Source organism: Engystomops pustulosus, chromosome 6, assembly GCF_040894005.1.
Source record: "Engystomops pustulosus chromosome 6, aEngPut4.maternal, whole genome shotgun sequence".
NCBI classification, from domain to species: Eukaryota; Metazoa; Chordata; class Amphibia; order Anura; family Leptodactylidae; genus Engystomops; species Engystomops pustulosus.
In genome coordinates, this window is record NC_092416.1 from 150,490,611 (window position 1) to 150,518,595 (window position 27,985).

The window sequence follows — 27,985 nt, forward strand, 5'->3', positions numbered from 1 at the left end:
TATTTCAGGCTTTGTACACCAGAAAACTGACATACAAGTCCTGATAAATCTCCCGTAATGGCTCCAAAAAAATCCATATCTTCGTGTTCTGTTTTGTGTCCGTTTTCTTTGTACATTTTGGACTTATTGACAAGTGCCATATGAACACGTACAGCAAGCGGAAACTTTTTTTTGGTGATGCGTAACCGACACATCCGTCTGAATGAGGCCAAAATCTGAAACAACACGGATGCTACTAGGACTTCAAAAATAGATTCTCGGATAGCACTAAGACCGAAATCACGTCAAAATTGGACAATTTTCCAAAAATGTGCAATTTGGCACTTGGTTGTCAGGCAACTGGTGTACCGCTCCTGCACCTCAGCATATTAGTGGGCATGTGTGTGACATGTTAGTGACATGTATGTGACTTGTGTATGACTTTATTGTGACATGTGTGTGACTTTATTGTGACTTTGTTGTGACAGGAGTAAATCCAGTAAAATTCTCCTCAGACACAACATAAGGCGGTTACTCCTAACATCCAATCACTTCGCGTCTTTCAATTCCGAACCGGCCGTCCACAGTTGAGAGCTGGACTCTGATTGGTTGCTATGGGAAACTGCTTCCCACATCCTCCGTGCTGGCCCTTTAACCGGGCGGTATAAAGCGCAGCGCTCGGGCGGCCCCTCCTCTCCTCCCCGTCTCCTGAGCTGAGAGCCGGACACTCCCCGCCACTTGGCTATCATTGTGCTGCCCCTGTCTCCGGGAGAAGAACACTGCGAGCCTCCATCCCACCAGCCAGCCAGCATGTCTGCGGGAGAAGAAGCGGCCCCTGCCCAGCCACAGAAGCCGCAGGAGGAGCAGAAGCCGCAGGACGAGAAACCTGCAGCCCCAGCGGAGGAGCCCAAGAAGGAAGAGGCTGAGGCAGCGGCGGCTCCGGAGCAGGAGGAGAAGCCAGCGGCGGCGGCAGAGGAGGCAGCGGCAGCCCCGGCAGAGCCCCCGCAGCCGGAGGTCACATACAAGTCCCTGGTGCTGTCCGGACACGGCGGCTATGATAAGGTCAAGCTCCAGACCAAGAAGGGGCAGCCCAAGCCCAAAGCCGGAGAGCTGCTGATCCGGGTCAGAGCCTGCGGACTCAACTTCTCCGACCTGCTGGCCCGACAAGGGGTGTCCGACCGCCTTCCCTCCATGCCAGTCTCCCTGGGCATGGAGTGTGCGGGCATCGTGGAGGAGCTGGGAGAAGGGGTGACCGAGCGGCAGGTGAGTGACATCCCTGTCCTGACAGCTGGGTGTGCCCTGTGCCAGGGCGATGGGGCCATGCCAGGCTACTACTACTACCCCCATTGTGTATGGTGTATTGTCACGCCCTGTGTAGCTGTGCCATTCATCTGCTTCCATTAACCCTGCGCTTTCTGCCCGGTGATGGGTGTGACCCACAAGGGTGGGGGGTAATAACCACACTACCCCTATACTATCTGATGCCCTTTATATCCTACGATGAGTTAATAATTTAGTTTTCTGCTCATCACTACATAGAATTTGGCTATTTTGAAGTATTTAACCTTCTAATTAGCTGTATGGGTGTGACCTCTCCATAATTACTACTATGGGGTAAGAAGTGAACATTCATTCCGCCTGGTGATGGCAGGGTAGTTACATCTGACAGGCATTTAAAAGTTAACCCTTTTTTCCCGGTCTGGTCCCTACTTTCTGGGTGTGACTATAACAGCTGTTACAGGGGGTGAGGCTATTTTTGGGTGTATTAGTGTCTCTGGTAATTCCCTCTTCCCAATTAGTAAGCTGTGTAATAGTGGTGTATACACGTGTCATATCCATCACCTGAACAGTCTATGTAGAATATTTAGTCCTGTATATATCTAAAGGCTTAGATTTGTGCCTGTTGTAGCTTTGCCTCCCAGCAGAGGGCGCCCCTTCGGGTTGTCTATGGATAATTGATCATAAATACATCCTTGGTAAATGAGCGGAGCTCCATTGATTGTTTCTGATTAATGATTTGGGATGGAGGAGTTTAGAGACTATAAGGCTGGAGGTGTTGGGTTTTTCTTGTGGCTTTTCCCCACTCCTTGAAGGAAGTGTGTATTGTCTGAGGACCACACCCAGGACTGCATTGTCAGTGCTGTGTGTGTGTGTGATGGGTGCCTTATTGCAGATGGCATCAGGTCAGGAAGGTGTATCCAATGTCAAGAGATCCAGGAATTGTGGACAAATCTTGTAGTATTTAATACAGGGGCGTAACTGGAGGTGCATAGGGCGTGGTCACACCCAACTCAGGGGGGCATAAGGTCTCTCCCCATATGAAAGCTAGCAGCACGAATGATGCACTATATTTATGGGTCCTTGTTGTTTCAGTGTACACTTCTATATTATTATTTTTTTTTTTTTCCCCCTTTTAAGAATATTTGAATGTCAATTACCCGAGTCACTGATGGTCCCTACTGGTCTGCGCCTTGTTGTGCATTGATAATGGGCAGGGGTGGTGTGTGTATGGCCTTATGACTTATCTCTGGACCACCAGAGCAGTAGTGCAGCCCACAGGATGTCATTTAGTTGCCACGCTAAAAGCCTTCTCAGTTATCAACCCCTAGAACAGAGATTGGCCCATTATGACCATTGGAGGACTTTGGAGCCGGTCTTAAAGGGGTTGTCCGGCTTTCTTTAAAAAAAACTGTTCTTCTCCTGACAGTGGGTAGTGGTGAAATTGCAAGCAAGATCCATACATCTCTATACAGCAAAGCTGCAGTACCACCACTACCCCTGGTCAGGCGTGGAGCAGTTTTTGAAGAAATCAGCCGTGTAACACAAAGGGCTGGACAACTCCTTTTTTTTTTTTTTCCTGACATAAGCTGAGACCTGGATGCTGATCTATAGTGTAACCCTGCAGTACTCCCCCCCCCCCCCCCCCCCCTGGGGTCTTGGGGCGTCATTGGTCCCTACAGTCTCCCCATGTCCTGGTGTCTGAGTGTGCACTCCTTCATGGATAGAGGCTACAGGTTGCAGATCAGCCTTCTTGGCATCTGGAAGTGATATACGTCTCCCCGGTGTGAATGTGGGTGTGGAGCTGTCGTCTCCTGTAAGAATTTCAGATGTTCTCTAATTTTCCTGTGGTCACAGGATTGAGGTTTAATCTGCTCTCCATTCTGTATAATTATATAATCCCCCTTCCAACACCACAACAGGCAGTGTTGGGGGCGGCTGGAGGCCATATTTCAGATCTGTGGTCCTCATGGCCGCACCCGGCCAGGCTCTGTAACCCGCTGGCTAATGGATGTGATGTGTAAGAATAGGTCTCTTCTATTAACCCCGAGCAGGAATTGATGAAGTGACTGTAGCCGTGTGTTAGTCAGTAGCGGCTGATAATGAGGATTGATACAAAGAGCGGTGGGAAATGTCAATAACCTCATTCTCTAGTGTCAGACGCTCTCTGCCGGGGGTCTGGGCTCCAGCACATGCCGTCCATGGAAATGAAACAAAATGTAGTCATTGCTTCATATTGTGTGATAAGAATATGAGCATATTCTTGTTGTAGAGGTAATATCCCCTGCTCTAACCTCCCAGGGGATTGGCAGACCACCCACACTATGGAGGAATAAGATCATCCTTGTACACACTCAAATGTAGTTTAATGCACATAACTTTCTATTAAGTATGAGGCTTGTATGGGCTGATAGATCCGATGTATGTGCATTAAGTGTTTTCCCAGATCCCATTCCTTCTTGTATAACCATGATACACAGCAATTTTTACTTTACAAAAACTCCTGCACTGATGTATACTGTATAGATGTCCATGGGCTTAAGGTGTTAAATGGAGCTTACCAGCAGTTTTGACCTTACTACAGGCTTGGGCGTTGGCCCTGGAGGTCTGTCTAACCATAACTTTGTGTTGGTAGCAGCAGGACTGGATTGTAGCTGTACTTGTGTAATGCGGGTGTCTTTTCAAACTGCTCCACAGCTGTTATATCTAATCGAGAGTTGTTATGTGTAAAAGTTCTAAGTCCTGCTACAATCCTAGAATATAAATGCATTTTTTTAGTCCTGCTGCTACTCACACAAAGCTATGGTTACACATATCTCCTGGACAACTACCTAACACTGTCTGCCATGGTGTGGTCATAACTTCTGGTAATATCCACCATATTATGTGGCATACTTGTCTGTTAGGTGGAAGATTAGGCAAGTGTGTGTGTGGGGGGGGGGGGGGGGGATAGTCTGGTAAAGGACATGCACAATCCCCTTTTCATTGACGTCACAAGCTTCTCTCTGGTGTGTGGTGGCATCTTTTCTCCATTGTGACCATTCTAAAGGATTTCACCCCTCGGGCACTTAAAAAATACCTTGTGTATATGAATATTTTTGGGAATCCCTGGTGTACGTCTCTTGCCTTGTATGTTAGGATATAACTTCCCCTATATTATACAGACTGATGTATGAGGCCCATTCTCTGCACTGATAAATGACAGCGGTTTCTATAGGGTTGTTATAGCCTCACTGTCAGAACTGTTCCTCCCTCATATACTACAAAGCCGTTCCCTGTAAACCTTCGGCTGCTGTCATGTTTATTCTAGAAGCGCGGAGCAATTATACATGGAGAGCGCTCGCTCCTGTCATCTCTCAGCAGGTGTAACCCACATCCCTGCTTCATGTAGGATCATTAGGATCTGCCGGCCCGTGTACTCCTTCGTGGTTCTGCGTAATTCTGCAATTTTACCACTTCAAATGCACTAAATAAAGACCTCCGTACAGTCCTCACACAGCGCACCTTGTCCTGTCACTATCCAAACCCACCTCCCCCTCACACTACAGTATAATGCATGTGGGGGGGACCATCCTCTCCATGTGATCAGGTGATTGTGCAGCTACGGAGCGGATTAAACTCTACGTCAAGTCATTGTGGAATTACTGATCATGTGAGCCACCACTAACACTCACAAGATGTTATGGAATCTGCAATCCTGTGAATAGTGCTCCAAGATCTTCCCCAGCTGTTCCTGACATCTGGGGAAACTACGAAAATTGTTTTGCAGATGGTACTTAAAGGACATCAAGCACCAGGATGAAAGATTGTAAACCAAGCACACTGACATACTGGTGTGTCCCCTATGGCACACTTCTTATTCCCTGCTTTTTAAAAAAGATTGAAGCCCCTTGGGCTCATTTGCATAATTTTTCAGTCTCCATAGCTGTTAATCTAGCCCGAAGCCTCTCAGGTTCATTTGCATAATTGAATTAAAAAGAAAAAAAGCTAGAAAGAGCATATGATGCCAGAGGGGGCACACACCTGTGTTCATGATTTACATCCTTCATCCTGGTGGTAATTTCCTTTAGAGAGCTGGCTGACCAGGGCATTTCGGTATTTTGCCAACTTCTAGTTGATTTGCTTAAAGGGAATCGGGCACCTGTGTTGTATAGTGCTATGCCCACACGCTACTCATGCCTTTTTGTTTTTCTATTGTCCAGCTACTCCTTCCGTGGTAAAACTTCCCTTTAAAAATATGTACATGAGGCTGAAGTGCTTTGGGGCGTTAGCAGAGCACCGCAGGACTCAAAGCACTTCCCCCTCATTTGCATATTTCTAAAGTCAACTTTTAGCATGGAGGGAGCTGCTAGAATATAAATGGGAGTGGACATAGACTACGGAACATAATAGTTCAGATAGATGGTGGTTACGGATTCCCTTGGTTTTCCATGGTCTACCGAACTTGGAGATTGGTGGAAATGGCAGATCAATATTGGGTATGGACAAGAATCATCTGCAAGAGGTCATTAATTATCCACATAATTGGGTTGGCTGAACATCCTACTGAATGTTGAGGCTGATATGTGCAACCCCAACCATGACAAAGGGGTTCACAGGACATAACCTCATTCTAAAAGCTTTCACCAGTGGTTCTGATGTGGTACTGGTGCTGAAGACCTGGACGCCAGTTGATGTAAAAGTGCAGCTGCTGTATTACTCAGTGCCCATCCTGCCACCTAGATGGCTTTCCGACTGATGTGATGGAGGAAAGTGCTTACATTCTGATGTGTGCCCCCTTGTCAGGATCCACTCTCCTTTTAGCTTTTTAGGCTTTTTTTTTTCTGAAAAAAGGCTCCAGAAAATGATGCAAATGAGCCTGAGGGGTTCCACGCTCCATAGAAGTTTATGGAGCCTGGAGCTCCTCCGACTCAATTTGCATAATTTCTAAAGCATATTTTTAGAAAGGCAGATCCTGATAAAGGGGACCACACCAGCATGTAAGTGTACTTGGTTTATAATCCATCATCTGGATCATGATTTCCTTTAAGTGGGGTACAGCTCTCAGGGGCTCACAAAGGGTTGTCAAGTGTTTATACCAACAACTGACGCACACAATGGGGCTGATACACCAAAACACCAAATTTTAAGTTTGACAAATGATGAGTTTTTGGTGAAAATTACAACAGATGTCAGTTTCTAGACACTTGGCACCAACTTTCCTACAAAGCCACGTCCCCTTTTCATTTTCCAAGGTCACAACCTTTTATGGGGCGTGGCTATGCAGGTTTTACTTTGCGACACTTTTGATTGTTCTGCCCCATGATGTAGTGAATCTACAAAGTATTGTCGGGGCCATTGCTATGAGACTCAGATATTTTATTTCCAGACTATAGTTTACTGATGGGAGACTTCAGGGACCGATCATTTTTCCCCTAACAGGGAGTTTAGTTGGTCATTTGGGAAATCCTACGATGCCTGAGATCTGATGTCTGTAGTGTAACTCGGGAGTTTTACCTTGAAATGACTAAACTAGATATTTTCTGTTTATAACCTGCTATTTACGGATGCTTTGGGATGACCACATGCCGGCTATGCACAGGCACCGCAAACAAAGAGTATTGTCAGTGTGGAGAACCCCTGGGGTTTGGTAGTAGACGCCTGTCATCTGCTGCAGCTGGGGGCTTGCTCGGCACCTGCGGGTCAGCTAGTAACCTGCTGCGTCTTATTGTCATGTGCACATCTTGTAAGATATTGCTGTAGGCTGACACGGCTTTATTCCAAGCAGTCACTGGAAGTCTTGGGTATTTCAGAAAGCCTAAGGGTGAGGTCTTCCCATGTCTCACGTGTGCCCCATCTACTCCCACCGTAATGAACTCTGTACATCCACTCTGTACACGTGAATCCAAATCTTTACACCAAGGCAGAAGAGTGTAGTTTTTGCCCCATCTGTGGGACAATTTTATTGAAAACAGTCTCTAATCACTGTTTGAGGTATGTCCCAAAAAATTGGTGCTAAATGGTCATAGCATCCAAAAAAGTAAAAAAAAAAATTAATTAAGCTTTGAAATTGAGAAACTAGGTCGTGTTTCTCCCTCTTGCAATTTTTCACAAATCTACAAGCCAAAAATCTACAATAAAAGCCATATTTCATCCATAAAAAAGCTGAAACTAGTGTTGTAAATCTATACCACACCATAGTTTCAAAATGCAGGCACAATGTACATTCACCTAACGTGTAAGGTTTTCTACTGCTGATTACTGGAGTTCTCGAAAGGGAAACTCTGTTAAACTAACTTGTAGATCTTTGAAAAGTGCTATAATACAGCAGTACAACTATCCCTAGATTGTTCTCCCCATGCCTGAAATGTCTGTTCATGAAGTTGACCCGCCATCTATGCAAATGTCCCCATGTGAGTTTGATTATTGACCTTTGAGCTGAGTTCACCATATTCATGTTCCAGCTCCGCCGTGCCTCCAGTCTTGCTGAAGAGAATTCCTTAGGAGGGGGAAATGCTGGATGTTAATCAGCCAGAGTCTCTCTCCTTCCTGAGTGAGGAAAGATGTAGCAGAGCTAAATTGGCTTAGATGTAGAAAAAGAACAAGAAGAAGAACATGAATATGGATAAATGGTGAGTCAACTTTACAAACAGACCATGGAACATTACAGGCATGGGGGTGAACAATATAGGGATATTTGTACTGCTGTATAACAGCAGTTTTCAAAAATGTCTATGCCCCCAGTGGTCTCCTGTGATGCTACTTTCCTACCACTACACATTGGGATTATTTTGGGCGGTGTCTGTCTTGCCTATGACAAGGTTGTCGCATGTTATTCAGGTTGATTTACTTGACCTCCTTTTAGTATAAGGAAACCCGATTGAGCTCTCTGACTATTCAGTGTTGGCACAGTGCCACTTACCAGTGGGAGGATGTGAACAGGTATTTCTACCACTATTCAGTGCCAAGGCCACAAGGAAAGGGCGAACCAGTGTTAAAGATGCAGAGACTTCTGGGGGTGAGGGACACTTTCCTCATAGACATTGAAGGTGCTATTCACTCAGTGTTTGTGGGTTTCCTCTGGGTCCTCCAGTTTCCTCCCACACTCCAAAACAGACTGATAGGTTGATTAGATTGTGAGCCCCATGGGGACAGGGACTGATTTGGCAAGCTCTGTGCAGCGCTGCATAATCTGTGCGCACTATATAAATATATTGCCATTAGTTGATTTAGTATATTGGTAAATTGCCTAATATTCCCCCCGTACATTACAAAAAGGCCGATCCCGTTTGAGTTGACCTTGAAAAGAATAGTGTACATGTTTCTCTACAACGTAATAAAATGACTGCTTTCAAAATGAGAACCCCTTATTCCTTACTCTTACCCGGCTACCGCCTGCCCGCCCACACCCCCCAAAATCGGTCACCCTGCCTCTATTATCCAATGCTGTGATTCAACCAGCAGGGCATTCTGGGAAAATAACCTTGTTTCCACGGTGACTAAAGCCAATTACCTTGGCAAGCTGTCATCTTGGCAGCAAACATAAAGGTAATTTTAGACAGGATGATGAAATGAGATCTATTCAGTGAGACGCCGGCAGCGCGAGGATCAGATCAGAGATTTGTCGCCTCTTTTGGATGGATTTACAATGGCAAAAATCTCAATGAGATGAAGGATGTAATGGGTGTATAGTAGCCAGGAAGGAAACAGAATTGTGGAAAAGGTTACACAAATCTCCAGAACCCCTACCCATGTGTGTTAGTTGCATCAGGACTGTGGAAAAATTTGTATTCCAGGTTGTAGCTGGACTTGGTGTGAGACCTCCTCACTGAACACGGCATAGCCTCTCCCCATTGAGTAACTGCTAAAGTACAGCATGGTGGGGGAGGCTGTGCTGCAGTACAGCGAAGAGTGCTCCCAGTCCAGCTACAATCCTGAAATATATAATTTGCAACTCACACAGGTATGGTTACACAGATCTCCAGGACTGCTACCTACCATGGAGTTTTGAATGGTTACTGGCAGATTCTGGGCTGAGAAGTGGAGCCTGCAGACTAAATGGTTAAATGTGTCCGGGACGTCTTACAGAACTCATCTCGGCTCTCTGGGATTGTTTGTCTTTTAGAAAGCTGAATATGAGAAACAGTTCATCTCAAATGGGTTTGTCATAAGTTTTTGTCTTCTGCTTGCATGTGTTTTTGTTTCTGGCTACCTTTATTGCAAATGGGGGGTGGAGGGGGGGGGGGTTTAAGATCATAACCAAAGAGCTGGGTGCCTACAGAGGTGTCTGACTGCAGTATCTAACCCGGTCACAGCTATTTCACTCCAATATACAGTGGGATGCCCAGTTGTAAGCAAAAATGTAAGTTGTCCCTATAATGACCTATTGATGTCCTCCCAGCTTATGGATGCTATAATTGCTCATGGATAGGTCTAACACACAGCAAATGCTACGTCAAAAATTGTACTTTGTGAAACTGGTTGCAGCTTTGAGAGAACTGCATTGATGATACTCATATCAGTACCAAGTAAAACTGTAGTAGTCAATCTTTCTTATAGCTTGTATCTAAATTGGTTCAGACGTTCTATAATCCCACTAATATACATGGGTTGTAAATCCCTGATCAACTACCCCTCATAGTTTCCGAAGAGCCGGGGTCCATGCCATGTAGCATCCAACCTCCTAGGTGTTGTATCTCCCGCTTCCCTTCAGTAGTCTTTCCAGGTGACTTCCTCCAGACTCCAAGAACTTGGTTTACAGAAGACTTGGATTTGCCAGAAGATTGTTTCGGGGTGTATTGTGGGGTGATAACTGTAAATCCATGAAAATTTCATGGTCCAAGTCCCATGTCGCTCACAAAGATATATCCCTTTGTATAGGAAACTTTCTAGACTTTGGTTTTGAGGCTTTTTAGTGATCTGTCATTTTGAGTGTTTCCCGGCACCACTTCTCTGGACAAGGATGTGCAACCCAAGGATGTGCAACAGGTAGGACCCTGTGAGAGGTTCTTCCACAGATCCGCATTTCTGATGTGCACTAAAACCTCTCCCGTAAACTCTGTTGATCACCCATCAATACTAAAGGAGCTTCCCATCTTGCCGCTCGGCTACAGAAGGTTAGTGCTACCCACAGATGGATGACTGTATGTTACTAGAGAATGGCTGAAGTCTTGCTGCTTAATCCGACCATTGTCCTGGTTTTTTTATTGGAAGTTGGATTACTGTTTGAGGATGTTCTGCGGAGCGCAGAATTGGTGACATACATGGTTTAATTCCTCACTATTTGCTCAAGAGTTTGCAGAACTCCTAAACGAGAATCCATGAATAGCGAGTAGCTTCTTCCAATGAGCTGATGCTCATGTCATGTTCTCCTACACATCAGTGGATTTTCCTAATCTTATAACCAGTGTTTATGAATAGTGAATGAGGCCTCATGCTCAGGCTTTTGGCCCGTTGGGCCCTATATATAGCTGGGTAAGTGTCGGCTTATTAAATATTGAAGGCCAATTCCAGTGGCTCTAGTCCCTTTCATTCATGCTTACAAACCTGTAAACTACGTACATGGTCTCCGCATGTCGTGTAAGCTGTAGTGATGTGGCTCAAGCAGGTCTGTTATCTAATTTTTAATGAAATTTCAGTCTTTTCCATCCAAAATGTCAACTAGTCGTATTGGGGCTGCTTCACAGGGCAGGACTTCTGTGGTATGAATGGGTCCTTCCGATTAATAGAAGATATGACATTTTGCATGAATGGGATCAGTTACTATACTCCTCACTGGTTTTTCCTTGAGGTTAATAACTCCTCAGACCTTTCTTGTGTGGCGAGAGGAGGCCCTGATCCTCTGCTCCACAATAGGGGCTTGTGTCTGGTTCCTGTGGTCTCTGGATGCTTGAAGGAATCTAAAGAATTGAGCAGCAGGGGAAGAGCTGAGGGGGTGGTGAGAAGGTTTCACGTTGTAGTGTCAATTGTTTTCCACACATTTTGGTCTCCCCAATGGTTGCACAAGGGCTGTTTCCTACTTGCCAGTCTTTATAGTTTTGTGTAGCACATTTTGAGGAACAAACCAAATTATTTGGCGACTGCTCAATCTGAGACTTTGGCCCAACCAGCTGACTTCTGCATGACCAGTCAAGCAGTTTGGCTTCCCTGGAAGATCTTCCTTCCGTTGTATGGTCTATGGGATTGGCATTGTATGGTAACACTTAATCTCCAAATGTTTTTGTCTGCTAGTCAAGCCTCATCCCTGTATAATGCTTATTAGTCAACACTAAACCAGCTCTAGCCCCCACTTTTTAAATTTTGACCCAGGAAAATGGGGCACGGTCTGTAAACTGGAGACGTTAGAGGATTTCTTGCTCCGAAAAACCAGGTATCCAAACTATGGCATATCAGAGTGGAAGTCCTCCTATTAGCTAGAATGGGAAGGGAAAGTCTCCCCTTGATGGCTGCTAGCTTTACCTTGCAGATATTGAACCAAGGAAGAATGGGTCTGTGATTCCTTGTCCCAACTAGACCCTTGGTGGGAGATTAACACATTACATACGGTTTATTATAATGATCTTTCCTAGTCATATGATATCTAGACATTGGGTTAGGCTTCCAGTAGACCCTCTCTATCTGTGTGCTAACCATTAATTCAAAATTTATATTATACAAATGCTTTACAATGGGCTCATAAACATGGTTGTGGTTTCATGGCCATCTGCCTGAGCCTTAAAACTCAGAAGGTCCTATTTCTGGGTGGGTTTGCACAGGTAGCTTGTGTAAGAAGACCTGGTACTGATGTTGGTAGGCCTCTGCAAACATATAGTGAGAAAAGGCTTGTACCCACCTCCTCGCGGTCTGTAGAGGCGCAGCATCTGCATGACTGTTGTGTAGTAGATTCATTAGTTTTGTGCTGTATTGAAGGCCCGTCCTGCAGAACCCCGGGTTGGCGCTGCATCTCGTAGCATTAATTACGCGGCGTCTGTTTGTGATTGCTTCCTATTGCCGTCTCTGTTCTGTAATCACATTCCCAGAAGCCAGGACGCCCACCTCCTATTTGCTTCATTAAAGCAGATTCCATCTGTAGAGCCGCACTGTGCACGTCAACAGGTCTGCGCCGGGTGGATGCTGTCCAATAATTGTAATTCCCTGGAATCTGAAGTGTAGATCGTTGTGGGGGGATATCTAATATCTGCTGTTGTCTACACCCATCAGTTATTTTTGCCTTATGGGAATATACCATATTCTATATAGAATGGACAGCATTCTATAATGTTAAAAGAATGGAATGGAAAAATGAATTACTTGTGGTCTAAACTTTGGTTACTGTGTGTAGGAGGGTCCAGAGCTCTGTTCACTAGTCTTTGGTCTTCAAAGCAGGAATCAACCCAGTTTGGGCAACTTTTGGGCAAATCCAAGAAGGACGTGTAGAATATAACAGTTAACCTGTTGGAAGTGTCGTACATCGGGCTGATATGCTATGATATTCAAATGCTATAAATGTGAAGGTCTTTTGGGCCTAGTGCAAAGTCCACAAATTTCTTCCTGGAAAATCTGACTGCTACGTAGATGTAAACATGTTGTACTATATGGTAGACCACAATCGAACTTTCCCCTAGTGAAACGGAGGATTCTTTGGTGGGATGAGCAAAAATAACCTTGTATTTGGGCTAGTTGGGCTTGCATACTAGGGAATGATGGTGAATTGGCCCAGGAAACCTTAGTCTGATGATGGTAGACGATCTGTGTGTTTAGTACCTCCGGGCAAAGGTTTTTATTTTTATATATAAAATTTCAAGTGCATCTGAATGGGTGTATAGTCGTTAGGAAGACCAAATGACAATGAATGAATGACTTTGTGTAATCCTCCAACTACTGCACTAGTAATGGTCACCTTATACCACGTTTGCTTGCACCAGTACACAAGCTTGAGTTTTTGGGTGGTAAAAGGAGTGCGAGTTGTAAGTGAACTTCCAGCCCTCTTGTAAAACCTAAATTATAACTGGAGAAGTCGACATCCCGAGTTAATTTAATTTTCCGCTCCGCACTGAACTCTTCTTCAGGATGAACTTTTGCCAGTGGAATAAAATCTCTGGAAAGTAACCCGTGGCTTTGTCTGACTTCAGCCCAGAAAAATGATCTCTTATACTGCCAGAATCGTACAGGAAGTGGCGCGTTGGCCGAGTTTTATTTCTGAAAGTGTGGAGATGCAGTGATACTGTCTGCGTGCAAAACTTAACACTTTTGGGGCTGGATTGTATCTACCTTGATGTAAAAGGAGCAAGTTTTAAGACTCATGAAAACTTATTGGTTACAAAAGAGGTATCTACGTCGAATACAAGATTTTGTTGTTTCTTGGTGGAACGCCAGGAATTTTAGTCTGGGGTCAGATTCAGCGTTGTCAATGGGACCGACACCTGAAACCCCCAGGACCTCTCAATTGACTATAATGTAGCGAGAGGTTGGTATGGGTGTTTGCTATTGAGGATCAGGAATCTGATTGCTCCCTGCTTCACAGTTCTGAACAGTATAGAGGATTGACTGATGTTGGGCTGCACCTCTTGCCACATGGTATTGGTACAGCTTGGGTGCACTCAGTCCTTTGGGTATTTGAGGAACGTTGACCACTGGACCCTTCCCTACATAGTATGTAGGCATTACCAGGAATAAATACATCCAATGAGCAATAGTGACTTGCTATAGCTCATCCACATGTGTAGAAACCTCTCAACTTGAAGACACTGAGCTTTTAGTTTGACGCTCCAAGTAGATGTGCCCTGGATATTGTCCTACATCGTAGGCTCGCGCTGGAGACAGATTTACAGGCTTTACGTGTCTCAAGGTTGCCGTTCATCTAAACCTTATACCCCTTGTTTTTGGAGGAGATCCAAGCCTTGAGCTGTTTGAAGTCTTGTTCATTTACAGATTGGACGGAGATCTGATTGTTACCCCTTTGCCAAATATTAATTAAAAGCCGCGGTTCCTGGCGTTCAGAGCCAAGTTTGTCTTAGAAAGTCTTGTCTGATATACTGGCTGTGCATTTGTTATGGCAAGTAGCGCCAGTCTTCAGATGGGAGGCTTCTGTTGCCTTAAAGGGACGGTGTAGTCTCTTTGCTAGATTGTGGTTGACGCCTTGAACTCTTGGCACTAGTGAGCTGCAGCCAAAATCACTGGTATAGATGGCTTGGGAAATATGGCCACCATATGCTCGTGTTTCCTAGACACTGGCTCAAAATTTAGTCTAGTTTACAAGGGGGCATCACCGGTGAAACCCCAACGCTTCATAAATTTCCAGGATTTCTGATTGGAATTTTTACCTTGTTCAGGGAGACAAGTGCCTGACCTAATCCTGGTGCTTGTTATGTTCCTCCCCGTGACCGTGAGTAACCCTAACTGGAGTTTACAACGGAGGTTAGAGTAACTGTTTACACGGGAGGATGAATGTTAAATCAAGATTTGGCTTTGTCGCTGTTCTGCAAATGGGAAATCTCACACTTTGTTGCTCGTGAGGAGTTGTTTTAGCCATATGTTCTCCCCTCTAATGCAGGACCACTTGAGAAACCCTCAGGTTTTTGGAAGTAGATAGTAGTTAAGCACTTCAGTAGGACTATAATGTCCTAGGAGCCTGCCAAGATGAAGAAAAGGTCCATGCGGTGCAGCAACAGGCGGATGGGCTCCGCAGAGGAGAGATGTAAAGGATGGGGCCTAGTTACTCAGGTCCTTCTGTATGTACCTGAACTTCTATACAGAGGTGCTCATTGGATCATCATGGACCCATTTCCTATTAGTTTGCATAGTCTGCACTTTACCACGTTTGTTGGCCATGTTAAGTTTGTTTAACTTGGTGTCATAAGCCACACTCTTTATCCACCCCCTAGTCTTCACACGAAATACAGTATAATTCCCATGTTTATGCCCCCACCCCACTTAGTTCTGTTTTACTATAATGTAGAAGAGAAAAATTCTACTTCCCTTTCCCTGTTTCCCTGCAGTGTGCACCCCTAAAGCTGGCGGGTGCAATCACACACAAACACAACCGAAACTGAGGCCTAATGGTGGAGCTGAGGCCTGGGACATGCCTTCTGCTGCCCAGGATAGTGTGGGAGACCTAGAAATCCAGGACTATCTTTCTGGTTGCCAGTTGGTTATAGAGAAAGCATACCTAATATTCCAGGACTCTTACAGCGCACCTATGTGCAGCAGACAAGTACTGAACAGCAATGATATGAATAGACTGGCTGAAAACTTACTTCCACTCCAGCAGGTCTGTACCTGTGTCGTTCTCTTAGCTGCTCTCCCTCTCTGCATTTCATAAAGCTGCTGTACAGTGATGGGCCCAAATTATTAGAGGGCTGCCTGTTGGCGCATTATTTTATCCTTCTGTGTTGGTTCCTTTACTGCTTTTTGATCTGACTCCATAAAGGGAGAACTGATCTGTGGGTAGGACCAATGTAAAGTCATTAAGACCCCAGGAAACTTCCTCGCACATGTATAGAGAAGTCACTGGAGGGGCTCCTTGGTTGCAGTTCAGCTTGGACTTGTCTGCCTCCATGATCTGTTTCCTGGCCAGAACTCCTGACTCTGAGCGACTTCCTCTACCACAGCCGACCACATTAACCCTTAGTCATCTAAATACATGAGATGTCATATTCGGGGGGGGGGGGGTGTATCTTGCTCCTCATAGATGTGCCCCCCCCCCTCACCACCCCACATAGATGCTCCCTCTATCCTCTCACCACTAGACTGCACTCCTCATATTTTTTTTTTTCCCTCCCTCCCCCGGTGACTGCGCTCCTCATGTGATCTAGAGCAAGTCATATGGTATTGTTGCATAATTTTGTGGGATTAAGTCAGTGTTTTTGATACCTAGTTAGTTTTATAAGGGGTTGGGAGGGGGTAGGAATGCTAAATCTGGACTTCTGCATTTCGGGTTTGTCAATGCTGGCAGCGCTGCATAAGAATAGATTGTGTTATGGTAAATTGTTAGAGGAAAGTAAGATGGGGGGGGGGGGTGCGCACCTACTACATGGAGGCAGGGCTTTAGACACTTCTGTATCTACTATGTCTTTGTTCACTTTTGGTTGACAGTCTGGACATGCAAACATGTTGTTTATATGGATGAATGTGCAGTAGCTCACTTTATCTCAGGCCTAGATCACATTCTTATTTAGACTGTAGGGGGTGGGGGCTGGTGCTAACCCCCAGGTGTGGTGAGAGCACAGGCCCGCTAGGTGCTATATTCTGGTAGTTGGACCACATCTGTAGGGCGACCGGCAGAGTAAAAACGAAACAATAAACCACGTGTCACCTGTGCTGATCTGAGGTTTACCACTCTTCTAGGGTTATGTACGCAGAAAGAATATGACCCTGTAGTTTTCATACTGGATCCTACATACATGCTGCAGTCTATAGCATTGGACCATGTTCATACCTGTCTAGGCTTCCTGTTTGATAGTGAAGAAAAGCAGAAACTAAATATGGGTGGGAGAAAAACCTGGGCTGTTGTACTAATTTTCTCATAATAGGACCTGAAAAATGTAGGTGTGAACTTGACCTTTGAACTCCCAAATTTGCCTATTGGGTGCCGACTGGGGTATTGCTATATGTATATGGTTTCCAAGGAGCTTTTATGTAATTGCTTACCAGCCAAGATTGTAAAGGTTTCCTGACAATCTGAACACAAGAGAATCTGTTCCCATGTTCAAACCCAAACCAGACAAAGTGTAGGTCTGCTGTTATCCAGTAACCCTGCTGTGTACGGAGGGGCAAGAACATGAAACAATGTGCTCCAGGTTTCCACATTCAGGTTTTTGAAGCCAAAGTGTTCTGATTGGCTGCTGGTTTTGGCTTTAACAATTGCAGACAAAAGCCTTAACATGGGATTGAAGCCATACAGGAATATAGCTGTGGCGGTCTTGTCCTTCTAATACTTTGCTTTCTTTCTTGTAGGTTGGGGATAAGGTGATGGTCTTCAGTAGATACGGCTTATGGCAAGAACTGGTGACCGTGCCGGCCAATCGCACCTACGTCATGCCTGAAGGGATGAGCTTTGAAGAAGGTGCAGGCCTCCTGGTAAACTACATCACGGCCTACATGGTTCTATTAGACTTTGGGAACCTTAAACCAAAGCAGAGCATCCTCGTCCACATGGCGGCAGGTAAGTCATCCGTCTAGGGATAAGACTGGTTAGAATTGTAGAGGTCTCCGGCCGTAGTCACATTCGGCTTCTGTGGGTTTATAAATAGATTACTAGAGTTTCCTGCCGGCCGGGGACATGTGCGATTGTCATTTGGTCTTTTTCACCCACATAAGTAGAGAACAGGAGCCGCCATCCTCACGCAGCATTCCTAGGGGTGACATCACTTCCCCAGGCCAGCGGTAACGTGCTTCCTTTCCCTTTCCTGCATGTAATGATCGCTCTTCCCGTCCAATTATTGTACTTCCTTTTTTTTAAAGTTCAAGAATTGTACAGGAAAAGAAAATAAATCTGACTACAAAGACATTTAAACAAAAGTGAAGGGACTACAGCCTTCTAATCAGGGCAACCTTGTAACGCTAACCTTTTAGATATATTTAGTTTTATGGGTTCTGTCTCTATTCACATGTTGGGCTTCTTACCCAAAGCACTCAGGAAGCCAACAGATTTTACCCCATTAAACACCTGCCCCATCAGGTAGGGGAAGAAATGTTCCTTTTATGAGATGTCATCAGTTTACCAATAAAACAGTCTCAAGACATGTGAAAATGGTCAGAGAAGAGTAATATTTTTGTCTGAGATTAGGCCAGTTTAGAGGCTGCAAAGGGAGTGTCTTCAGATTCCCCAAACTTCACTTCAGTAGCACTATCAATTGCTAATATGTGGATCACTTGTCACAAATGAGGACGGGTTCTCTTCAAGCTGAATCCTCCATGGTGATCCATTATATTTGTACATGGGTTTTTTTTTTTTTTATCATCCACTGTTAAAGACAAAATTTCTGCTGGTTCCTCCTGGAATCTGCATGTGGTTTTTCTCTCCAGATATTCATGTGACTGAGATGCAACCATCATCTGCTCCGACAATGCACTGCATTAGCTTTGTTTGCTCTCCTGGACTCCCATTAACACAAAGTATCCGCAAATGTATTCAACCCCTTCAACACTGCAAAAATAGTTTGCTTTGAATATAAACCGTGTTATCATGATTGTACACAAAGGGCTTTATAGAGAAAGATTATAAGTTTTATAGAAAATTGCAAACTTTGTTCTATTCTCCTACCTTGGTGCCACTCTTACACCTGGGCAGCGGGTGCTATTGCCTTATGCCTGACCGGTCTTCTCTAAGAACCCCAGGCTTGACATGACAATTCAATGGACACCCACCCCTCACAATGCAGTTTGAATTGTTTAACAAGACCTGGTGATGCTCAGATGTCACACAGCACCCCCACAGGTTGGTTGTTCTCGGACTTGGACAAAGAGCCATTTTGTTTTCAGTGGCTGATCTGCAGTTACTTGGTCTGACCACTACATGGAGAAAGGAGCATCTTGTTTTGTGAGAACAGCTGATCTATGGGGGTACCGGGTGTTGGTCCCCCACAGATGTGATATTGAGGACCCATTGTACAGATTGTAGTGTCCCTTCCAGCTTCGTATCGCTGAGGTGCCGTGATGGCACAGATCCCGCACCCTCCTCCAGCTTTTATCTGTCCCTTCATCTTCATATTGTCAGCGGGCATAACCCTGGTTCTGTGCAGTCTCTCATACACAATGTATGTCTTTTCCACCCACACTTAAAAGGGATTAGGCAAATTCCAGGAATTTATAGAACCAATGAATCCGAATCTTGTGCACAAAGTACAACAGCGGCTTTTATTAGAGAACTGACCTCTGACAGAGAAGGGACAGACTCTGCTTAATGGACGACTATGAAGGGTTATTGTTTCACAACGTGACTTTTTACTAGATGAATCTTGTGGCTGTGGTGACCGTGTCCTATTGCTGAAGTTATAAAGATGGAACGTGCACACGTGGGGGGAGCGGTATATACTTGGTGTTTTACTGGTTAGAGCGGGCATGTTGTGTAGTGGCAATGAATGGTACTGCAGCCCTCTTGACGTGAATAGGGGGAGGGCTGCATTTCCATCCACAGCCTTCACCTACTCTATGGCGCTGTACCACCACAGCTGATTGGTGTAGTCAGACCCCATTGATCTGATGGTAATGACCTCTAGTTACTGAAGCTAAAACCTGAAAACCTGTTATCTGCATGATTCAATTGATCATGTAACTTGCATCTTGTCAGGTGGAGTTGGCACCGCGGTCGTTCAGCTAAGTAAAACCGTGAAGGATGTCACAATATTTGGGACAGCATCAGGTGCCAAGCACGAGGCACTTAAAGAGAATGGAGTCACTCACCCCATCGATTATAGGACAACCGACTATGTCGAAGAAGTGCGGAAAATCTCCCCTAAAGGTAAATTTCTGGCTTGATGTGTGCAGGGGCCGGTTCTGCGCTGGTCAGGGGATGGAACTGGTTAGCATCTGATCCAGATTTGGCTTAAGGGGTGATGACTTACAATGTCAGTAGCAACGAACAAAAGATTCCGGAGTGGATTTCTTTAGTTGAGACTGACGCCATGACCTAGGCAATTGTAAGTCCTCGTGTCGCTGTGTTGGATTTTGAGGATGAGGTGCAGACATGTGGCTTTGCTTCCCTCTTATGTACCATAAAGCTTGTATATATGGAATTACTGAGATTAAAAATTGGTCTTTAAATCTAGGTGTAGACATCGTCTTGGACCCTCTGGGAGGATCTGACACCAGTAAAGGATACAGCTTATTGAAGCCCATGGGAAAACTGGTAATCTATGGTGAGTGTGCAATGTGCTTATAAAATCTCAATGTTTGGTCTTGCCTTTATGCACTAATCTTTCCATACATAGAATTGTACAGTATATACACATATAAAACTGACAATCTCAATGCGCCTCCCCCCACCATTATCTTTATTTGTTCACACAAGCGGTAAGTGACCGGAGCTGACAATGGTGCCCTAGCTCAAGGCTAAACCTCATTGTAATGGGAAGGGGGGGGGGGGGGTCACAAGTTATAACGTGGGGCAGAGTTGCAGCCGTGGTAAAGCTTTCCCTCCCCTCAGCACATAGCGGAACATGCGACACAATATCCATTGTGGAATTCTGCACAGGCATTTCTCCTTGAAGAATAGGAGGTTTTGTTCACACACTGGTGGTTGGATGCCCAGAGCTGGAGGGGATGGGATACAGGCTTCACACTTCTGTTTCCGCATGACTTGTGCTGTGGGAGACCTTGGTGGCATGTTAACTCCCTCTTAGAGAAGCTATTAGTGTCTGCAGATGAATGAGCGGTCTGAATACCCAGTGGGTATGTGGAGCCAGCCTTACAAAAAGCCAGATGTGCCCAGTGATCAGTCCTAGGACTCTACCCTACCACCTATGCAGGGTCCCCTTTTGTAGGATGCCCTTCTCTGGAAGGGATGGAACTAGCCCAAACCATTGTATCTGTGATACCACAACCAAAATTTCCATGTTCATTCTGTCAATCTGTTCCGTCAGGTAGACAGAAGCAGAGCTCGTGCACTGCTTGGGACTATTGGGTCCACACCAGTTTGTTCATAGGACATTTAATTGATGGAATTGGAGAGGTCATTACTAATGGGGATCTCTTGCAGGTGCTGCCAACTTGTTGACTGGACAGAAGAAGAACATAATGGCCCTTGCCAAGTCTTGGTGGAACCAGTTCAGCATAAACGCCATGCAACTCATTGGATCCAACAAGGCCGTGTGCGGCTTCCTTCTGGGCCGTCTGGATGAGGAAACTGAGATGCTTACAGATATTGTCGCTATGCTGCTGGATCTCTACAAACAGGGGAAGATCAAGCCAAAAATTGACAGTGTATATCCTTTCGAGCAGGTAAGTGGCCAACCTTATTGTGTAGTGTATGTGACTGGATCTCTGCCAATAGCCAAGTTCTAAACATCCCAGCTAAAATATCTCCCTGCGGGACCCCACAGATGACCCTAGCACAAGGCGCTTCCGCAAAGCAAGAGTGTCCAATCTGCTGCCATATTTCACTTTTTTGGCAACACGGAACAAAGTAAAAGTTTACCTTAACACCCGGCCACACATCCTGCTATTGAATCGCCTTGACTACTCCAAGTGGCCTTTTCCATATAAACTACAATAGAGACCTATAAACAATGGCTGGCTAGCATAGGTTCCAGTTTGTACTATCTGGGGTTTAGGTATTGAAAATGTGTTTCCGAAACGTGAGTGGATTGTAGAGACCACCACTGGTATGTGGGTGGGTTTCTTTCCCCGACTTTTGAAGACTTTATTACATGGGTTTATCTAGAACTAGTACAACGTGTCAAGTAACTTTGATCCATGGCTCCATGGATGATCCAGCCTCGGCTGCTACTAGTCTGAAGCTACTCTACAATTTTTTGCTAGTGGCGCTACTCTGAAAAACCCCCAAATACATTAAATGAGAATAGTCAATTTAGTACATTTGGACAACAATCTGATCTAAAAAGGTCCTGAGGCACTGAGACTGGTCATGGACAGTAAGAGGTCACATTACCCTCCATCCCAACTCTCTCAATCCAAGGCTACATTCACACCAACGTATGACGGCCCAGTGGGCATACGTTCGTTGTGATGGAGAGGAGTGGTGACCCCCTCCACTCTCCATTGCGATGCACATCGCTGTAACATAGGGAACGATAGGGCATGTCCTATCTCTTCGTGTACAATGCTGCACTGTATCCCTCAGGCTACTTCCACACGATTGCAATAGGCGCACGGAGGGAAACGGTGCCACACATGTGCTGCACTGTATCTCCAGTGCGCCTATTGCCTTTGTGTGAAAGTAGCCTAACTTCCAGGACCTTAAATCATCTATACTATCATAGGGTCCTGGCAGGGTGATTGAGTTATGTGATCTGTCCATGAACAATCTGCAGCCATTTTATGGTTGGGAATCTATGGCTGAGGAGGTAAGACAGGAGGCTTCACTTCCCATATCAAGAAATATTAGCAGATGTATAATGGTAAATTACCTAAAATGCTGCCCCCCAACCCTCACACATGTTACAAAAAACTTGAGGTAGTGACCAACCCCTCTAAGCGACTTATGATCTTTAATGGCCCCTATTCTCCCAGCGTATTTGCAATCTTGGCACACACTGATCTTGTGACTGTCGTCACATGTAAGGCGCAGTCCCCTACAGTGTCAGTCTTCAGGCTCCTAACCCCTGCACATGCCATGTCATATTATGAACTGTAATTAAAAGCCTCAACATGGGTTAAGTGGTTTTCCCGGCTTGTAATATTGAATTAACAATATGAAGCATAATTCGCCAATATCAGTCAGGTGGAAGTTTTGACTCTGAGGGAACCCTCCACCCTTCCTCTCCAGTCACTGTGTAGAGCGCCCTCTAATGGTGGTTCTGTATAGAGGGAAATCTTTTGGTCAGACACTTGGGTCTCCCACTGGTACATGATTTGGATAGGATATAATGCCGGGGTGTACGATGACATGTCAATGTGCTGTCTCCATTGTGTTGCACTTCCTTTGGAAAACTTCAAACAAATGGAAGCGCAGCAGAGCACTCGCTATATGCTTCCCCTGACACGGTTATCTCTATTGCTTCCCTCTGTGCTGACATCTGGCAGCTGCTCCAAGAGACCAACGCCAATATCCAGATGTCTTTACTATGGGGACACTTCCCTCATGTTATGAGAACTTTGCTGGTTCCACCCAGAATCTCCCACAAGCAAAGACGACTTTTCTTAACTTTTAACGGGGGTTGTCCAGTTGTTAAATATAAAAAAAAAAAAAATTAAATCTAGGGCCGGGGCTGGAAAGGGCTTGTTAAATGTACTCTCCTTCCCCTGTGCTCCTGTTGTCCCCCCACCATGGCAAGTCACAGCCGTGCCCTGGTATGTGTACAGGGGCACGAAAGCTCTGCTCAAATGACTTCCCAGGCGCTGGGATATGGTGATGGATGTGTCCGGCTGGAAGTAGTTCCATACAGGAGCATAGCTCCGAAGTACCGCGGTGGGGACATCTGGAGCTCCGCAGGGGGCAAATACAATGTTAACAAGCATTAACAAGCATTTCTCCAGACAACCCCTTTAAGATTCTTGCATTGTAGTCAGATTTGTTAATATGGAAGGACTGCTAGAAATCTCTACTAGGAGTTCATCTAATCACTATTAGAAATGACAGATTTTGTATTTAGAAAATACAGGACACGAGTGAGCTGCTTTGCTGGTTTCTTGGTCTAGGTTGGAATGGAGACGTCTTGAGGATGAGTTCTCCCGGCTGTGGTCAGCACCCCCTATAAATGGCTTCCTGTTTACAGGACTATTGCCTGCGTTTAACATGTGAGGCTATATCTAGCATGTTCGCCTGTCCATTTATGAGAATCATTCCCTATAAGCAGCAGATCCTGTATCAGACGACTGCATAGAAGTACTAAGCCTGACAGATCTTTAATCTGTCCGCCTGTTACAGCTCAGGTTGTCCGTCTTCATCCATTGTAGTTGACTGTAAATGTCGTCCTCTACCTATTGTATTGAGATGGCAGTAAGTCTGTCTACACCTTGACCACACTACATTGCTCAGCCTGAGGAAGGTTCTGGGCTCTAGTAGCCATACTGTGAATGACTATGGACTAGAGGACCTCTGCGGGTACCCTAGGAGGGTACAATGTGTACGGCCTGTAGTACAGGGCCCCCGGTGTATGAGACGTGGGATTGTCTCTGACTTCTGTAGCTTCTCATACGATGCTGCAGGCGTCCTCCTCTGTAGATAAAAGAGCCTCAATTTATGCAGAGAGGATTCCCGTGATGTGTTTCCTAGCAACATTAAAGGTCACTTGTTCGATTCCGGTTTCTTCCACAAATATGACTTGGATTTATTAGTCTTATGTAAGCTAACAGAGGCGTCTCCGGTATCACTGGAGCGCGCAGGCTGCTGTTATTACTGCGCGTTAGACTTCTACCATCCTAAAATTCTCCATAATAAGGCGGTAATACTAGTTACACCATACAATTGTCTAGTCACCTGCAGCTTAAGACTTTTTACTTGCATGGGACAAAAATAATTTTTACCTTTATTGTAAAGCAAATCTATAAAAGCAATGGTGATAAACCAGGACAATTACTCATAGATCCAGGCACCATGACTGTGGTAATCTTATTCCATAATCAAGTCTTAAAATTATGGTAATGAGCCTGTGGCTCCAGGGGGTGTTGCCAGAGCCCCTCTGTGCCATAGCTTTGGCTGTAATCTCCTTGCACACTAACAGTTGTGAATCTGCAGGACAGAGGGGATCTGGTAACACCCCCAGGAGCACTGATTCATTAGAATAATTTTAAATGTTGAATTTTTTGGGAAGGAAGGAGGCCATGGACAATAAATATAATTGCCAGTCGCGTTGCCTGGATCTATGAGTAAGGGTCTCTGGTTTCTTGCTTGATTATGACTTGCCAACTTTAATGGACCCACCACAATGCCTGGTACAGGACTAGATTTGATACAAGGAGTCCCCACACTACCGTAGTCATATAACATTCACAGAGAAGATGGGACTTTAGTATGATGCTCAAAGGCCCATCAACTGCAGTGTGGTCGGTCCATTAAATCCAGCCAATGCATGGCCCATTTTTGAGCACCAATCCCCATAGCCGATGTGGTGATGGGAGACTGAGGCTTGGTAAGAGCACAGGGGGTCGTGATGCTGCATCTAGCAGCTATTGTATGTACATTGCTGACAATAAGTCACACAGTATAATGGAGCTTAAAGCTCTACAATAAAGTTTCCATTCTCCTGTCAGTCCTACAAGTGGATTGGATTTGCGTCTTGGCCTCTGGTACACACTACAGTTTGGCAGCAGAGCCGAGGCCTGATTTATAGCGGAGACAATGGTTGTGAAAGAATGTGACTTCTCCCGAGCACAGCAAAGCCCTAGAACGGTCTCCAGCAATGAGGCGATTCATCGATGTGTGTGTATATGGGGTATTTAACCTCCCTATTGTTCATTTCAGGTGGGTGACGCCATGAGACAGATGCAAGAAAAGAAAAACATCGGTAAAATCATCTTGGTTCCCGAAGTGCAAAAGGAAGAGGAAAAGAAGGAAGAGAATTAAAGGGATGAGCTTCAGAAAGGAGCACCAAACCCTGCAGATTGTGAAAACTGTCCTACTAATGTATGTGTGTGTGTTTGGGGGGGTGAGTGCCTGACTGAGCCCTATTGTAAGATGTATGACCACTCCCTTGCCATTTGGCGGGTTAAACCTTCATGCCCATAGAATATACCAGGGTGTGTGTTATGATAAGTCTCACTGATGAAATCTATTAAACTGCGCACGATTTAGCAAGAGGGAATCCCGAGCCGAGCTGCGGGGACTTTCTGAGTTGATTGAATCTAATGCAGTTAGGATTTTGCGATGGGGGAATTTTTGGTTGCGTTCCCTTCAGGTCTTTACACAACTACATTCCAGGTATCGGGTGGTGATCTTGCCGAGGGGCGGATTAATGTTTTTTTTTTTTTCTAGATTTTTTTTGTTTGTTTCCACCGTCCATCTTCTAGGTCACTCCATATTGTAACTTGTTTAACTCTTCGTTCCAACTGTGGTCGTTCTTGTTTCATTTGGTAAAATAAATGTAATCCTCTTGTCCTGCCATTACCACTATATACATTTCTTTTTCTTGCTTTTTTTTTTTTTTTTGTTTCTTTGCAACGTGAAAGAGAACATCAAAGTATTTTTATTCGAGCCCATTGTGAGCTAGTGGCTATTCTGTAGATCAAGATTGTAGATGCTGAGGAAGTCACCAGAGAAGGTTTGTAGGCAACCACATGGCTTCTTTTAATAGGATAAACCAGGGTTATAAACCGTACCTAAAGTTTTCTAGTTGACTATAGTTTCCATATTGTTCTGTCGAGCACAACTTGGTTCCAGTCACTGCCTCCAAGACTAGATTCTAGCACAAGCTGTAGCAATGTCCTTCTACTAGGCTTCAGTAGCTTCTGGCCTCTCGGCCTACAGTCTAGATGCCTGATGGTTGGTAACCTCCAATTCCTGTGTTGAGGTCTATTCAAACTTAAGTATAGAAGTTCAGAGGGGTAAGTTGTGCAAAGTAAAAATCTTAATGTTCAGTTTTTGGGGTGTAGTAGGTCTTCTGGAATTTCCTTTGTTGTAATCTGCTGCATTTTGCAGGTTAATGTTGAGTGTGAATGTATAGTGAAGGTCACATTAGTGCAAGTAATTTTCTTGAGGTCCCCAGAGCTGGGAATGGTCAGTGATGGGCATTGCCAAGCAGTGGTTCAGTAGAAGAACTTTGCCTTCTGCGTTTTTTTTTTGTGGGGGGGAGGGGGTTCGTAACTTAAATTTTCAACCTGACCTCAAAAATAAGCAGCTTTATCAAAGTGTTTGCAGGTAACTGCTACCTCAGGTGACAGGAGCTTCCCCTCCCCAGAAAAACCTTCAGCTTGTGGCTGAGGACTGGACCTTTCTGTGACTGCTGCACAAAGCTGTTTATGGTATGTTACTTGTCCTGTCGAGAGATTCCATTATGGATATGAAATATGAACGAGGCTCTGGTATCTGAGAGGCTTCTGAGCAGGTCACTTGTAGACCCTTTGGTGGGACTGGTTACTGAGGTTCACCACACCTGTAGCTTATCCCCTCCTTTCCTTGGACCTCTGATTTTTCACTTCTGTGCCAAACCCAGAAAGCCTTGGCAAGCAGATCTGTTGTGTTGGTTCCATGCGGTAGGAAATCTTCCCAGATTCTCACTGGTTGCCTTATTTTTCTTTTATTTTTTTGAGTGTAATTCCTTAAAGGGCATCTACTACCAGGATGAAGAATAGTATCTATAAGGGTTTATGTAAATGAGCCTGAGGGGCTCTAGGCTCCATTGTCTTTCATCCTGGTGGTAGATGTCCTTTAAGGTTTTACTAGGATAGGTCTTGAGCTGGACCACTGCCAGTTGTTTACCAACATACCGATGTGCCAACCTTCCGCTATATGGTGCCAATAAGAGTAACTTGAATTTGTAAAATCTCCACGTTGTGTGTGCCAGCTTTGGATTGATGTGGTTTGGTAACTAGCAGTGCGCACCTTCCTCTGTACCCTTGACTTTCAGCATGATTAAAGCACTTATGTTGCACCGTTGTGTCCTTCTTACACACATGGCAATTCCTTCACCACACGGGGAATCTACATCAATGTCCTTGGACCCCCAAAGGCCTTGTGACAAAGGGTCAGGACTTCATAGAAGGACTTCCACACTTTAGATTTGCTATTGTAGGTGGAGGCGCAGATGGCTGAGGATCTCATGGTCTCATTAGCCACTTGGCAAGGTAGAAGAACTTGGTCTAAGCACAACGGGGAAAGGGGATTTTGCTGTAGACTTGGTGTAAATATGTAAAAGTGATATTCAGGGAAGCCAAAAATTGCTAAAGCTGAATTATTCAGTGTAGATGTGTAGCTAGGACACGATGTAGCAAGGAGGTGGGGAATGTCTAGCGTTGGGTGTGTAGTAGTCAGGGACACATGGGGAATGCTCTGTAGTTACAAGGCATGTAGTCCTTAGGTAGAAAGGAACTACCTTCATAGAAACCTGCACATTGACTTTTTTAAACAAGAGGCTTGGAGCCTTCATGCACTGACCTTGCCAAAGAGGTCACCCAAAAACCTTTTTTAACCCTGTAAAATTACTCTTTAAAGGGT

General features: G+C 45.0%; 1 protein-coding gene across 1 annotated transcript; it reads left to right on the forward strand.

Moving 5' to 3' along the window:
• Nucleotides 1–605: 605 nt before the first annotated feature.
• On the forward strand, nt 606–27,422 carry VAT1 (vesicle amine transport 1). The gene is made up of 6 exons (XM_072111784.1): nt 606–1,242; nt 17,170–17,377; nt 19,505–19,675; nt 19,983–20,072; nt 20,912–21,153; nt 25,298–27,422. Exons 1-6 carry the CDS (start codon nt 790–792, stop codon nt 25,397–25,399), a joined length of 1,266 nt encoding a protein of 421 aa, XP_071967885.1. The 5' UTR covers nt 606–789; the 3' UTR covers nt 25,400–27,422.
• Nucleotides 27,423–27,985: the final 563 nt, after the last annotated feature.

What these genes read in the sequence shown, in the direction of transcription:
- VAT1 (XM_072111784.1), top strand. Translation starts at nt 790, where the DNA reads ATGTCTGCGGGAGAAGAAGCGGCCCCTGCCCAGCCACAGAAGCCGCAG. An exon ending in AAGGGGTGACCGAGCGGCAG is followed by an intron (nt 1,243 to 17,169) that starts GTGAGTGACATC and finishes TCTTTCTTGTAG; the next exon opens with GTTGGGGATAAGGTGATGGT. An exon ending in CCTCGTCCACATGGCGGCAG is followed by an intron (nt 17,378 to 19,504) that starts GTAAGTCATCCG and finishes GCATCTTGTCAG; the next exon opens with GTGGAGTTGGCACCGCGGTC.